This window comes from Castor canadensis, chromosome 2 (genome assembly GCF_047511655.1).
Source record: "Castor canadensis chromosome 2, mCasCan1.hap1v2, whole genome shotgun sequence".
Taxonomy (NCBI): domain Eukaryota; kingdom Metazoa; phylum Chordata; class Mammalia; order Rodentia; family Castoridae; genus Castor; species Castor canadensis.
The window spans coordinates 108,556,847-108,573,242 of NC_133387.1; the positions used below are offsets into that span (position 1 = coordinate 108,556,847).

General features: G+C 44.2%; 1 protein-coding gene across 1 annotated transcript in view; it reads left to right on the forward strand.

Moving 5' to 3' along the window:
* Positions 1 to 15,775, forward strand: part of Ddc (dopa decarboxylase) — a 104,344-nt gene extending 88,569 nt beyond the window's left edge. Inside the window, exons 11-15 of the mRNA XM_074065502.1 lie at positions 3,317 to 3,336; positions 7,585 to 7,683; positions 9,700 to 9,801; positions 13,636 to 13,854; positions 15,518 to 15,775. Coding sequence (XP_073921603.1) covers positions 3,317 to 3,336; positions 7,585 to 7,683; positions 9,700 to 9,801; positions 13,636 to 13,836 — 422 coding nt within the window. The 3' untranslated portion in view covers positions 13,837 to 13,854; positions 15,518 to 15,775. The remainder of the gene's footprint in view (positions 1 to 3,316; positions 3,337 to 7,584; positions 7,684 to 9,699; positions 9,802 to 13,635; positions 13,855 to 15,517) is intronic.
* Positions 15,776 to 16,396: the final 621 nt, after the last annotated feature.

Below are 16,396 nucleotides of genomic sequence, written 5' to 3' on the forward strand. Positions count from 1 at the left end.
CGATCCTATCACAAGCCAGGAAACAGAGAAGCAGACAGAACTCCCACAATCTTTTTTGCGGGCATACCGCCAATGACCTAAAGACTTCCCACTTAGCCCTGCTTCTTAAAGGTCCAAAGCATCTCCCAAAGGTGCCACCCTGGGGACCAAGCCTTTACTTGTGGACCTTAGGAACTCACTTTTCATATTCAGACATTATCAGTGGCTTAAGGAGAGGACAGATCTTCCCCTGGCACAAAGAGAAGCTAGGAAATGTTCTCCAGTGTCTCCTCATGCAATGCCTTTTTATGGTGTAGCAGGATTCCTATAAAACATGAACTAGTCCATCCCATATGATTACTACCCTTCTTTGTAGGTCATGCCAAACACCACATATGAGTTAGTAGCATAGGCTGGGATCTGAAGGGGTGCCAAGTGGGTTCAAATCCAGATTCCCCTGTGAGGTAGCTCCATTTGAAGATAAAATCTGATCATTTACAAGAATGATCTAAATGATACCAAAGTAAGTAGAGTGGAAATGTCCAAATGTAAGCAGTACTTATATATCTGGATGCTGTACTTGTTTGTGAATGTTCTTAATGATTTCTACATTTTAAAAAACAGTGTAATTAAAAATGTTATCTCTAAATGTCAGGATTCATATGTGTAGGGCAGAAACTCATCCCCGTGGAAGTCTGAGCCATCCCCAAACACACGGCATCACGCACCACCGACCTGGTGCCACCTGACAGCAAGGAGGCTGTGCTGATCATGAGTCACTTTCAGCTTCTCATTTCACTTGCATCTCCCTCCCTGAGAGAAGATTCCTGGGACGTTGTTCTTTCCTTGCAAGTCTGCCTGGTTCTGCCAGATGTGCACCAGGGGTTCATGACCCTCCAGCTCTAGCTGATGCCCTTTAATCTTTCTACATCATCTCCTTTGGCCACTCCTGGCTGTCATGTGTTTTCCTTCCTTGTAACTTTACTCAGCCAGAAATGCTCACCCTGGTGCCTGCTTCCCTGACCTGTTGAAATCTCATGAACTTCTAAAAGAATACATGTGGTAACTTAAAAAGGCTTATGGATTAATCGAGATCCTGGCTAGGTAAAATGGCTAATTCTCTCTGGCACATTATTTATGACAATTTTCGTAATACCTTCCAGGATAGTTATGTAGACATTAACTCCCCTCATGAGACCTGAGCCTCTAATGGGGCAGTTTTCTTATTCCCTTCTGAATTCCTAACTTCTACCTGTGCATGGGCTGCTGTGCGACCCCTGTGAGGCCCGGAGTGTACATTAATGAGTGAATGACAGGTCACATTTTTGGGACCTTCTATTAACTTCAAGCTTTCTTGGCTAATGATGGATCCATGGAACCATAAGATAATAGTGGTGGAAGGAATTTTAGAGACTACTTGATCTGACTCCCTCATTGCATTGGTGAGAAAATGGGCCCCAGGCTGGAAAGGGATGTAACCTTGCTACCAAGGTAGAAACACTGAGCAGTGTGGCAAAAATTAAAATGGATCACTATTCTCTCTTACCTGTACTCTCCAGCAACATGAAACACTTACCTGCAGACAGGATGGTCTCATGAAAAGAGGGTCGTATTTTTACCTGGTCTACCTTAAATTGCCCAGTGGCTCACAAGGCACTCTGTATAAACACACTGAGGTTGCCTGTAAGGCTCTGGAGGCCTCTTTGGGGCCAACATACCACACCGCAAAGTTGGTCCTTGCCTGAGCACTCTCCCCTAAGGGTCTTCAGAACCAATGTTTCTCAGATGGTGAGACCTTCCCGTGTAGGCAGGTGCCCCTGGGCTCAGCAGGCCTTCTCTCACAGGTCACCCTGACTGTCCTGGTACTGGTGTCCAGCAGCAGTCACCTTGCTCACTGGCTTATGTGTTTATCCCCCATGACTCCCACCAGAACATACGATCCACACTGGGAACCAGATTCCATGTCTATCTCACTGATGAGGCTAGTTGGTTCTAAAAGCTACCATGTCTGTGCCCTTCTCCTTGAACCTCGAGTTGCTCTGTCCAACAGAATCTTCTGCAATGAAGGAAACTATGTTTCTGCTGTCCAACATGGTGACTTCTCAAGGGCTCATGGGAAATGAACACTTGATGGTGGCTCCTTTGGCTGAAGACTTACATTTTTAGTTTCCTCTAGTTTTAATTAAATTTAAGTAGCCACATGTGGCTAGTGGCTCCACATCAATTGGTGCAATCAGATAAACTTAAGAGGGAGGGAGTCATTCATTCATTTTCACTCATGCCAGCCATCTGGCTAGTTAACAAATCCTCTTTGAGTGTCTGTGAATCCTCTTGGCCTCTGTGAATCACTGTCAGATTATTCCAGTGACTCGGCTGCTAATGTTATGTTTGACTAATAGCCCAGTCCTAACAAGAGGCCACAGGGTATAAAGGAGAGAGAGTGTTGGCTGGGGACTGAGATGGCTGTGTGACTGTGAGCGCTGTCTTAGGGTCACTCATAAGGTAGGGGATAAGCCTGGGGATCCTGCGTCTCCCCCAGTACTGCCACATTTATCCTAGTTAAGAAAAGATAGCCATCTCTCCTGGGAGCCAGATGGCAGTTAAGGCATGACTTTGGATTTTCTGTACCCATGACCAGACCTTCCTGTGCAGTGGACCGTGGTCAACATAGTGAAGGTCTCCTATTGTAGTGGCCCTTGCTCGGGAAGCAGGGGGTGCTATTAAGCCCATGCCTCAGCCGGCCTGCATTAGTGGACACACCTTCTGTAATCTCGGGGTGTATGACTCTAGGTGCCAGGGAAGACTATAGTACAAAGCAGTCTTTTCATGACCAACGTGGAACCACTGAGCCTGGGATGGGGAGACTGACTCGAGATTTTCACGGAGCACTTGATCTGTGCCACAAATAAGGAGGCAGAAACTCCCATCAAGAGCCACTCTTTTCTTAATATTTTAATCATCTTTGTATCAGCGATTCACCTTCCCATGCACAGGTGAATGAATGAATGGTGGATGACTTACACGACCTGAATGCTAATTTCAATGAAATGGCAGCTTTTTCATGCCTATGTAACTGCAGAATGCCAAACTACTGGGATTCCGTTAATAATTCAGCATTTACACTGTGTGTCCTGGACCTCCTGTCCTCAGGGGACTCCCCTTGAAGCTGTCACCTTTAGATGGGCCATCAAAACCATGCAACCATCGTCAGCTCTTGGTGGTATCACATCTGCATCAGAAGACATGGCTTGTGACACAGGAAACCTACCTGAAGGATGAAAAGACACATTCTTCTAATCGTCTCTCTCTCTTTTTTTTTTCTTTCTCTTTTCTACAGGACTTATCACTGACTACAGGGTAAGTGGGTGATTTATGTCACTAGTTGGAATCCAAAATCGTGAATGGAATGTCAGGGGCTCCTGAGCTGTGGCTGCTGTTGTCTCACCCTCAAGAGCAGGGTTCCACTGAGGACACCTTCTAATTGGGTCCAACTGATTGGTTTGGTGGGCTCTGCTTGGTGGTGGGCAGTTCTGTTGAGCCCACCAATCCCAGGTCCCAGGTCAGGGGGACCTCGTGCTGCCCACACTGTCATACAGGTGGAAGGAGATTTGCACCTGATTCCTGGGAGGAAGGGTCTCTCCTGAGACTCTGTTGTCCTCCTTTATGCTTTGCTGCTGTGCACCTGGGGTGGTATCCTAGTGGGGGGGGGGGTGCAGAGCCAAAAAACTCAGACAGATGGAGACGGTCATCTCAGCAGCCTCGCCTCAACTTGCTTTAATTCTCTCTCTCTTTTTTTTTTCTCTTGTCACACAAGTGTTTCCTAGATTTTGAAAATAAAAGGTTATCCTAGCTTTACTCTGGAAAGGAATTTGGAACCACCAAGGGGCATGGCTCAAGTACTGGGAGATCCTGAGTTCAATACCCAGTATGGCAAACAAACAACAACAACAAAAAACATGGGGCTGGGGACTCTGGGGAAAGGCATGGGCACTGTATCAACTGACTGCCCCTCAAGAAATGATTTGTGTCCATTTCTTTTCTAGGCAGACATGGTGGGTATGCAGGATGTCACCAGAACAGGAACTGCCACTTCTTGACAGAGGTGGTGTGTCTGAGATATTAAGGCCAGTAGGTCTCCAGGTGACAATAAGCTAGCAGGGACTGCCCTTCAAAGGCACAGTGAATCCTTCCCTCTTTCTATGACAGCTGCACACTGGCAGGTGCAGGGGACCAGGGAACCTTCTCAAGCTACCATGGCTTTCCCTAGGGCTGAGTTTTAAGGATGCTTGCCTGGTACCAGCCACCTTCATCCCAGGAACAAAGGCCAGGGTATGTGCAGATAGGGGCATGGCAGTGAGAAGAATCCATTGTCTCATTTAGCATTGGATATATAATCCTTACTTAGCCTAAGTTGTCTTTTAGAAAGTTATTATTTAAGAGATACTATGACAATAATATTGGAACAGGTTTGAGGACAGGTTTACTCACAGTGTCTCCATTCTGACACTGAGGCTTTGTGTTTGTACAGCCTCCCCATTCCTAACGGTCCCAAGAGGGCCACTGGCTCCAATGACCACCCTGCACGCAGCCTGTTTTCTTTTTGGCTGTACTTGGGTTTGAACTCAGAGCGTGTGCTTGCCAGGCAATCACTCTACCACTTGAGCCATGCCCCTTGCAATTGACTGTTATTTCACTGAAATGAAATTGTAATGCCTTCCATTCTTCTCTGTAAACTTAGGTATTACAGAAGAGATACAGAAAATTCCTTGATGTGCATTACAAATATTTATTTTCATGTTATTTTTTAACTATTTCTGTAAGAAAGTTTCTGGCTTTCCTGTATTCCTATGCAGTGGAATTACTAATTACTATGATCGAGTATATAAAACCAAAGTGGACATTTAGGTCACAGGACATGAAAACTTTGAGCCTTTTTTTCTTCTTTAAGTTATTGCTTCTTCATAGCTTAGTACCATTAAGAATAAAGGTATGACTCCATGACAAATTCATAGGAAAAAAATGGAGGCTCTGCTGAAGACCCCATATTGGCTAAAACATTCTCTTTAGAACCCAACTCCTTCTCAATACGTTTTGGGCTGTCTTTCTAAAGCCTAGGACAGGAACTCCACACCACCAACTTGTCATGATGCCCAGTGACAGGAATTGTCTCAGCTGTGTCTTAAGCGGAGACCACAGTCTCTTCAGATTGTTTCTACTGACCTTCAGTAGCTGAAAGCAAGCAAAGCTGTCCTTGCACAGAATGGAGGGGTGGCCAGAGGTTGCCCTTGGTTCTCATGGCCAGTGTTTTCACAAAGCCCTTTCCACACCATCTCTCTAACCTCACATCTTCCTCCTCCTCCTCCATCTACCTCCTGTCTTGGCCCCACTGGAGCTGGGCAGGAAATGGCAAACATGAAAGAGCCCTTGTCCCCTTAGGACTTGCAGTGTAGCAGAAAGTGAGACTAGGTACACAGGGAACCATGACCCCATGAAGAGTCACACTATTGTCTACTGCATGCAGCAAGGAGCAGGGCTGCCTGACCAGGCCTGTGTCAGGCTCTTGAGAGGTGGTGATGGCATCTTGGAGCCACAGTTGAGAGCAGGAGTCATTAAATTGTGTGTTTTCACTGTGGTGCCAGAGAAACAGAGCGTACCTTGCTGCTCTTCCGGATGTTAGATTTCAGTCACATTCTGATTGTTGGGAGTTTGACCAGGCAAGGAATGACCTTGACATGCTGCATTCATGCCGACCAGTGGGAGGAAGCTATTGCTTTACTGGCAATTAGTTAGCTAGCTAATTAGTTAGTTAGTTGTGTGGTAAGAGATTCCTCTTAGACTTTCCAAAAATAAAAAATGTTAGTTAGCCTATTTCTTCCTGAACATTCTAACAGTTTTTGTAAATGGATTGCCAACTCAGACAACTCTGAGCTGGGGCAGGGGCGGGGGTGGATTCCAGCTCTGCCACATTCTCAGTTGGTGACACTAGACAAGTCACCCTCCCTGCCTGCTTTCTCTCCCATGAAGAGAAGATCTGACTTCCTATTTCACAGCACTGTTAGGAAGGTAAACCATGAAAACATGATGAAGTGTGAATATACTTAGCCCAATGCCTGCCATAAAATTAGGGGAACCTTTGTTAAATGCATCCGAGTCTATATATTGGGTCTGGCTTTCTCTTTGCAACTTGAGAAACTTCGCGGGTCCCCCAGCACTACTTCTGCTGCTCAGGTGTGATGGCCCTTCCATTCACTTCACACCCTTGCTTGTCCCCCCTTATCTGTGGTTTTGCTTTCTGAAGTTTCAGTCAACCACAGTCTGAAAATACCAAGTGGAAAATTTCAGCAATAACAATTCATACGTTTTTAGTAACTTTTATTACAGTGGCTTATGACAGTTGATTTATTTTATTATGTGTTAATTGTTATTAACCTCTTACTGTGCCTAATTTGAAAAATTTAACAGTATAGATATGCATGTATTGGGGGAAGAAAACATAGTATATGTAGGGTTTGGTACTCTCTGAAGTTTCACACATGCCCAAGGGGTCTTGGAACATACCTCAGTGACAGGCAGCAGGGCACTATGTGTCCTTCCACCAAGGGGTGGCACTGGGTTCAGTATGAACCCTAACAAGTGTCCCAGGTGGCACAGGTGAACTGGGGATATCTCTCTTCATTGTAACCTATCACCTCAACCCAGCAGGGAACCATCTCTCTCCTTAAGTCTCCTCAGGGCAAGAACCCAGGGTAAGGAAGGAAGCAAAAGAAAGGTACTCTCGACCTCTCCTTCAGAAGCTCAAACAAAATATTTTAATGAAAGCCATGAAGTGCTACTAGGCTGTCTTCCTGAATGGACATCCCTGTCCTTTTTTTTTTTCTTTTTTTTTTTTTGGTGGAACTCAAGGTTTCATGCTTACAAAGCAGGTGCTCTACCACTTGAGCTGTACCTCCAGTCCCCTGTCCTTTCTGCATATCAGAGATTCACACAGAATGTGAAGTGACAATCAGTCGACAGTCTGGGAAAATCAGGCAAACATTCTTTGGGACCAACAAGTGGACACACTGAATTTTCTGGTGAAGTGGTCTTGGTTGGGGGTGAGGCAGAGTTACTCCCTAAGATGTCAGTGCAACAAGAAGGGAATCAATATGGCTCTAGAAGATGCCAGAGCATAACAGGCATTGTGAGGCAGGCAAGTGTGGGGTTCAGTTCCCTTCTTCCCAAGGATCAGAGACACAAGTGAAAGACGCCTCCCGGGGCCTTGTCCCACTGGATAGAAAGCTCCCTGGCCAGGGCCGCTTCTTCCCTGCTTGCCTACTGCAATACACCCTGCACAGGTGTGTAAGCAAACGTCTGTTCAGTGTAAACAATTAACATCGATGCCTCCCAAGTCAGCCATCCCTGTCTGTCCTCATCTGCTTGGGGCACAAAGAAAGCCTCTTAAGGGAGCCCTGTTAACACAGTGGGGGCCCTGCCATTCAGGGTGAGAAATGGGCTAATTTCACAGGGAATTAGCCACCTCCAGGAGAAGCAGGGCAAATGATGGATTGAAGGAATCTGGCTCTTAGTCTGTTCTTCACCGATGCACTGTTTTATATTTTATTTCAGCACTGGCAGATTCCATTGGGCCGGAGGTTCCGCTCGTTGAAGATGTGGTTTGTCTTTCGAATGTATGGTGTCAAAGGGCTGCAGGCTTACATCCGCAAGGTGACTGTCTTCGTTCTTTATCTCAGTGATATTACCGAAGCCTTGAGGGACTTGGAAATAAACTCAGATGTCTTAGGAGCAAATATAGCCATACACCTCTTAGCAATGGGGTGACTTCTGAGAAATACATGGTTAGGTGGTTTTGTCACTGTGGGGACATCACCAAGTGCATATACATAAACTAACATGGCCATGACCTCACTAGCAGTCACAGCCCTGTGGGACCACAGTGTGGTATGTGGTCCATGGCTGACTGGAACGTCATTGGATGATGCTGTATTTGGTAATGGAACCATACTATAGTTTAGGTCTTTGAGATTAGGGTGTTTATAAGATGGCCAAGTGCAAGATTATGGATTACATTGAAGACACTTTCATTAAGATTGCAGGTTATCAGCTCCAGGAAGATGGTCAAAATAGAAACGCTATATAGATTGTGTTTTTGCTACATCTAGCCCACAGTGAGGTTCACCGAGCAGTGACAAGAGTGTTCTTCTCCAAAAGATTGCCCAAATAAGCAAATCTCAGAGTTGGTGTGGATATGCACCATCTACTCCAGAGTGCTTCCAGCCAGCAGAGCCAATTTGGAGTGGGTTCCAGTGACCTCTGTTTCAACAAGCAATCCAGGCCACTTTGATATGCACTAAAATTTGAGAAACACTGATCTGCTCCAAGCCCCACTACCCAAGTTTTTCAACAGTTGGGGAAACTCATGTCTAAATATGATCCAGAACTTGCTCAAGGCCCACCCACTCAGCCAGAAGCAGAAGGCCTACTGATTTCAAGCTGGACCCTTTCCTCTGATCCTGACGGTCTTTCTAGGCCATGACCTCATCTTGATGGTCAGAAGTCCTCAGGCTTCACGGGACAGGCAGGCCTGTGGTTTCCAGCCCCACTGATGGTGACAGCTCTTCACTTTACATCCTGATGACGCTGTGTCACCAGCTATGCATCTAAGGGCAAGGCTGGTGTCTCAGTTTCCTCCCTGTGACAGGGATGTAGGAAAGCATTTGTTGAATTCTTGTCGCATGGTGGCATCTGTCCAGCTGACAGGTTGTTGTAAGGAAACTTACAGAGCTGTCAAACACTATGAGAAGCATTGGGAGTGGAGGGGGGAGAACTAGAAAGGGAGTTTATGTGTCCTGTCTGATAAAAGTAAGGAGGATAAATTATACTTATTTAGAGAACACAGGCAAAGAAAAAAAAAAAAACAGTGGTTTATCTGTCCACAAAGATGACGTCTTTACACTCAAGGATACTAGCTGTGACCATGCTGCCAGACTCATACTAAAAACATATCACACCTCTTTGGGACAGGACCCCCAATCCTGCCTAACACACAGGAGTGTGTGGTCAAAGCTCTGCTGCCTAGTTGGGGACCTCCTGAGTCCAAAGTCTTTGGTGCCCTCTGGTGGTGCAACTCGGGAACGCTCTTTCCAGTACTGTTTCTTGTCCACTCTTTGTGCTGAGTTCCATTTGACAGTCTGGACTGGATGCAGGTTTAGAGTGAGCAAGATGTGCACTAGACAGTGAAGAGCAGATTCTCTGTGGATTACTTACTATTTGAACCAGATTTGAGTTCAATAAATACATATAAATTAAATAAGGTTGGTGTATTCAGTGAGAGGAAGGTAGCTCTTGAATGTGACAGATGGTTTCCCTATCTGCAATCGGAATATAATCCCAGTATCATTGTTATGAGCCTTCATGAGGATGCATGTATCCTAGAAGCCTGTATCACTTCTAGAATGTTCATATATCTGTTCAGAAATTATAAAAGACGGGGATTTTTGGTGGGGGGAGGGAGCAGTAAAAACAGTCCCATGAGCAGAAGAAAAAGATGCTGTTTTCTGAGGAGACCTGATCATGGGGTAAGGAGTGAGTTTCTTCCCAGTCTGATGGGAACTGCAGGAACCGTTGGAGCATGTAGATGACTTATAGATGTACAGTGCTATGCGGGTTTCTGGGTGGGGGAGGTCTGAGTTCAGTGGCGATGAGACATTTTTCTCTCTCCAGCACGTGCAGCTGTCTCATGAGTTTGAGTCTCTGGTGCGCCAGGATCCCCGCTTTGAGATCTGTGCGGAAGTCACTCTGGGGCTGGTCTGCTTTCGGCTAAAGGTATGTTTATGCCTGTGTCATTTTTACTGAATGAGACAGAAGGGAAAGAGTCACTTATCACCTCCATGCTCAGAAGTTTATGTTGCAAAGAATGAAATTTTGTCATTTGCAGGTAAATGGATGGAACTGGAGAACATCATCTCAAGTGAAGTTAGCCAGGTTGAGGACAAAATCTGCATGTTTTTCCTCATATGTGGAATATAGACCTGATACAAATACAGCAATATTCTGAAAACAGGTCACACAAAGGGGAAGTCACATATAAGAGGGGGGGGAGTAAAGAAGGAAGTTAAGAAGGTGAATATGGCTGATGTACTTTCTATGCAAGAATGAAAATAGAATTTTTAAACCAGCTGAAATCACCATAAGAAGCGAACTAAAGTACAAAGAAGAGAAATAAAAGAGATGAACCAATTCGGGCTGTAATGCATAATACATGGAAATGTCACAAGGAAACTCCCAGTGTAGCTATATTAAACAAAACTGTCATTTTTTTCTTTTACAAAATCGGAGAATAGGAGGGTAGAACAGGTCTAGCCTGGGCGGGGGAGGGAGTGAGAGGGTGAATATGGTGCAAATACTGTGTACACATGTATGTAAATGGAAAAAATGAGACCTTTTGAAACTATTCCAGGAATGAGGGGAGTGGGGGATAAAGGAGGATGATGGGGAGGGGTGAATTCACTCTGATATATTTGATATATTGTAAGAAATTTGTAAATGCCACAATGTACCCGACCCAGTACAACAATAATGATAGATAGATAGATAGATAGATAGATAGATAGATAGATAGATAGATAATAGCTTGTGCTGGCTGCCTGGGGCCACAGAGCTAAGCCTGTGGGTTCTCCAAGACACTGCACAGCCTCTGTGGACTATTCCTGCTGTTTCCTCCTTATGTAGCTCCTTTGACCGGTGCAAAAGCCTATCCTCTACTTCTGTCACTGGAATCCTCTGATGGATTGTGCGTTCTGCAGCCTCAGTAACGGGTGGTCTGTGGACCAGCTGGGAGTTGGTTAGAAAGGCAAATCTCCCTGTCCCAGCTGCCTGACTCAACAAGCTCCCTGCACAGAAGGGGGTCACACCTGGCAATGCTGTGAGCTCACTGTGTGACGGATGCTGATCCAGGTGTAGGGGGGAAAGCCTTTTCATTGAGATTCATGACCATGTTTTTCAAAAGGCTCCATGGTGTGCTGTTAATTTCTGTCCTGTAAATGAAGCCAGAGGACAACTAACTCCCAGACTGCTACTGAGAGGGCTTTTAATATGCCCAAAGGCTTTTGTTTCTTTCTTTTTTTTTCTCTTTTTGAGTGCTGGGGATTGAACCCAGGGTCTCACACATGCTAGGCAAATACTCTTACCGCTGAGCTGACTCCCCAGAACCCTTCAGCACTCCCAGTACCCCCGTCCCATTTTTTTTAGAAATAAGAGAAAGGGTCTCATTGTATTGCCTAGGATGGCCTAGTAGTTTTAATCCTTTTGTGTAGCTGGGTTGACAGGTACATGCCACCACACCTGATTGGTTGACAGCCTATCAATCAGTTTCAGGCTTTCCATGAGGTTACCTTGTTCCAATCAAAGACAGCAATTAGGAGAAGGAGCAAGCTGATTTGTGTGTGTTAGGGTCACCATGCTTCCCCTCCTTGGACCATCTCCCTTCCCTCACTTGATGCTTGTAGCTTTGAGATAAGGATGAGATCCAGGCATGGAAAAGTCTGGAACCAGCAGCACTAGGGTGTTGTGACATGAGAGCTGGTGAGGAGACTTGAGATTTCTACAGAACATATGGGGAGGTTTGGGGAAGATGTGCAGAGTGACAAAGAGGGCCATATATGCCTCCAGTGTGCGTGGAGAGAAGACTCAGGCCTTCTCAGAGTTTGATGTGTGGGCATTGTGCTCAGACTTGTCTGCCCTCAAGTAGTTGTTCTATTTTTATAGCCACTGTGCTTATAAGACTCATATTTTAATTGTTAATGGTTTTACTGAGATTAATTCACTTTGCCCATTGCAATTGTCTGTCTGAGTAACTTAGTTACTCATATCCACAGGGCTAGGCAGACACCACCACAATTGAACTTTAGAACATATCCATCCCCTGGAAGGAAAGCCTCACCCACTGGCAGTCACCCCCATTCCCAGCTTAGGGTCACTAGAGATTTTCTTACTCTGGACATCTACATAAATGCACCTTACTCTAAGTCACCTTTTGTGGCTGACTTATTTCACTTAGCATGATGCTGTCAAGGTTAAGACTTTTATCTTATTTGCATAATTGACAGGTTACACCAAACTCATCTGGGCCTTTGTTTCTGCCCCTTCTCATGTAAGTGGTGTGTGTAGCTCTCACACATAGGAGACATGGCACTTTCTGCTAACAAGCCCTTTCTTTTGTGAAATGTCATTGTTTCCCTCCCATGAATCTGCTTTTTCTTCTTGAGAGAGCACACTTGGCTCATTTTCCTACCTCCACACCTACCACATTGTCATTATTTCTCTCCAGTCTGAGGCTCAAGTCCTCCATGTCATGGACCACTTATTTAACTTAAAGCTTATGATGTTGCCATGGTGTAATTGATGCTCTTCTCCTCCATCCTCACTCTGGCCTTTCTCGTTTTATTCAGCCTCTCTTTGTCATTATTTTATCGCAGACCATTTCTCTGTTCTTCTTGCCTCTACTTTATGGAAATCCTATAACCCAATCCATTTGAAATCGCCAAGCAAAATTTTCTTAGAGAATTTGTTTTGTTTTCTGCATTATATACATTTCAGATGTGCTCTTATGCTGAGTCTTTTTGGTAAAATTCTGTTCCCTTAGTGCCATATCTCCTTTTACTTCCATCCTCCTCCTTGAATAGGACTCAACCTGGCATAAGCACCAACAGTGTCTGAATTGCCTGTGGCCTTTTACAATGCACTTGGGCATTGATGGAAGCCACACTGAAGCCCATAGCTGCAGGTGGGGTAGGTTCATCCAAAGCCAAGGCTAGTTTCCAGCATCCAGATATTCAGCTGGTGTCCTTCTGCCAGACAGAGGGGATGTTTCCTTCCCCATGTATCCTCCTGCCTCTTTCAACTATGGAGATAGAGCCAGAAGCAACTACATCCCTCTAAGGGCCTCCTCGGTAGGATGTGATGCTGTATATCCAGGTCTCTTCCACATTCAGCTAGAATGTAGGGTTTAGCAGGGAAAATCACTACATGAAGCTGGACAGACAGAAGAGTGGAAGGAGAGGGCAAACAAGAGCCCAGAGACTAATGACCTGCATGCTGCAAGGCCCAGCAAGAACATGAGAGCTTCTCAGGTGATATTGGATGTAGACCTCTCCTCTCTGGTCAATCAGAGGAGTGGGTGCCCAACCCCTCTGCCCTGGGCTGGTGAGCTGTTCTCTTCCAGAGGAGCCAGGAGACCACACTGGTTCCTGTGGTTCATGGATGTGTTTCCCAGATTCTAGCAATAGCTTGACTATTGTGGTTCACTTTCTCAGTGCTCAGGACTTTCTTCTAAGTTCCAATGGAGAATCATGCTCTGGACACAGAAACCCTGGACACACTGTTGAACCTTGTCTGTTTGTGGATGACATCCCTAGACAAATTTGGACTGTGGGAGGGGCCATCTTTTGACAACATGTTAGAATGTGGAAATATGATCTTGTGGGGAGAGGAGGAGGTCTTATATATTTTGTAGCTGGTGTTACAATTATTTCATTGAACTTCTTAACATGGTAAATGTAAGGTGAATGGCAAGGGTGAGGTTTTTTTTGCCTGCTCTGTCCTGGTATCACCAGATTTTGGCAGTGTTATGGGATTGGTCTCTTTTGCAATTCTCTTTAGGGTCCCAACCGACTGAGCAAAGCCCTTCTGGAAAGAATAAACAGTGTCAAGAAAATCCACATGGTTCCGTGTCACCTCCGAGACAAGTTCGTGCTGCGTTTTGCCATCTGCTCTCGCTCTGTGGAATCTACCCATGTGCAGCTCGCCTGGGAGCACATCCGAGAGTTGGCTGGTGAGGTGCTGAGTGCAGAGAAGGAATGAAAGCAGAGCTGGCTGCAGGTAAGTGGCAAGTGCCAGGAACATCCTGTCCCTCAGCCCTGTTGGACCGAATTTCTTCCACTGTAAAATAAGGAAGAGAAAACGGTGTCGTGTTCAGTTGGGAGAAGCAAAAGGAAAGCTACTTGCAATGTTTCTCTGGAACCAGACAGATCGGGACTTCAATTCTCTTATATGAGAATATCAATCACTGTAGTTTCCTTTTCTTTGAATTTTTCTGAACAGAGTTTATCAAGGCAACTTACTATCATAACAAGCTCATAAATTAAAGTGATAAGCTTTTGATAAATGAAAGAAATAAAAGGGAATTTCATGGGACACAATTTGCTGTCAAGAAGGACCCAAAAGTTGGGAGTGCAGAGCAAGGGCTGGTTTAGCCTCCTGGGCCCTCACAGTGTGTGGCTCAGTCACATGTGATGCCTTGCACAGGGCATGCAGGTAACTTGTGCAGAAAATCTTTTAAATGAATTCAGCATCAGCAACATGAAGGATGTTCAAAATTATTTATGCAAGAGCTGAAACACTCTTAAAAGCCTTATTATCATAACAATGTCATTCCATTTTTTTTTTTGTTTCTGCCATTTTTTTCTTTTTGTGTCATTTGGGGGAGGGGTGGTGGATGGATATCTGTGACCCTCCCCACTTAACTTCTCTCTCTCTCTCCCCCTTCACTTCCCATTGTCCTTTATCATAATGCATGTGGGATGCAGAAACTAAGTGTATTGTGTAATTTATTTGACTAACAGCATGCAACCTTATCATCTTTGCTCCTAGTTTTATTTGTAAACACCTGAAATATGATAGTGCTCAAAACCCAAGTGGCCTAGGGATAGATTCAGGAAGGTGAGGCCAAAGTTGTCACCTTCTCAGTGGAAATGTGGTCCTTTTCCTGGCACAAGGGCCTTCTTCCACTCTTAAACTGAGACAGAACTCCCCAGAAAGACTCAGAGTCACACCGTGAACATCTCTGAAAGGTGTCAGGGAGAGACTTGTTGTGAAATTACATCATTGCTCTAAGCATCAGAAAATGTTGACAAAACCACAGCAGGCAAGAACTCCTGGTTGACATTCCTGCAAACCTATGTTTGCAAATACCTAACAAACACGTATAATGTTGGGATTGTAGTCCAATATGCCCCCCAAAACATACAGACACTGTAGCTCTGGAGAATGCAGAAACAAGGTATTGTTCCTGTGGGGCAACTATACTTGCTATAGCTTCAAAGGGAAAAAAATGGGTTCCAATTTTCTGAAAAATGTATAGGCAACCATAGTCAATTACAGTGCATGTATGTTGTTTGAGCCAGATTAATTGGATCAATGAAAATTTTAGTATCTTGGTTTTACTTGTACTTATTTGCAGTTATCATATATCCATGTGATCATAGTTCTGAGAGAAGGTAGGAACTCTTTCTATTTTACAGGGGTAGAAAATTAGGCAGAGATGCTAGCTGGCATTGATAAAATTGATCATTACAAATATCAGCTCTAATGATAAACTCCTTTCCTTCAGTTCAAACTATTTCATGTTGTACAACTATATCTGTTTCACTGGTAAAATAGTATATTCCTTTTTCTACATATTCAAATTAAAGTACACAAATTCTTATTCTATGTGTTTTTTAAGGTATCCATAAGTTATGGTATTTTCTTTTTCCCTGTACAGATCAAAGTTGAAAGGACATCTTTCTGGAATGAGAAGAAAATGAACATCACTCTGATTCTGTGGAACTGGAACTCTATGTGGCCTCATTTGTCTATCTCCATAGTTAACCAGAAACTTGCGATTATGTCTTTTCAATGTCTAATCAATGAAGAAATTACCTGTGGTCTTTAAATTATCCTGTCATGTGCTTAAATGCTTAATGAACAGTTGACGTGCAATGCTAATTGTATTGAGTAAAATCATCTTGTTCTATGTTGTATCAAATTCATTCTTGTGCTATATACCTGTCCTTTCAAAATGGCCAATGATATGGTATCCTTGGATATTTTTTGATGACATTCATTTATTCAACACAGGTTTATTGAGAGTTACTCATGGGTCTTGATGCATTAACATAAGTTTTACGTGAAAATGACCTCAACTTCTAGGGAAATAAATTCATAACCAAGAGACAACCTGAATCTCATCAGTGAGATCAAGTTCTTCCATTATGATGTTGTCTGACCTTCTGGGCCTTGGTTTTCTTGTCTGACAATTCCATCTGCCCTATGGGATCATGACTAATAAAGTAACAGAAGAGTGTTCCTATAAACATAAACTCTAATAGTGGGTATTTACTCAAACAATCTATCTTTGTCCAGAACCATTTTGATTTCAGAAACATGTGTTTTTATCCCAAGATTAGCTAGTATCCTTTGGAGACTTTAGAAATATCAAAAGCACTCAGAAAGAGTCCTTGGGTTATTAGTAGCTTTATTTGAATATCAAAAACCTCTGTTATCTACATAAATGTAATTGAGTGATATCTGTTATTCAGAAATCTGGGAACATGCCATGTATTTCCCTATTATATTTGGTCAGGACATTTGTTCACCAGTG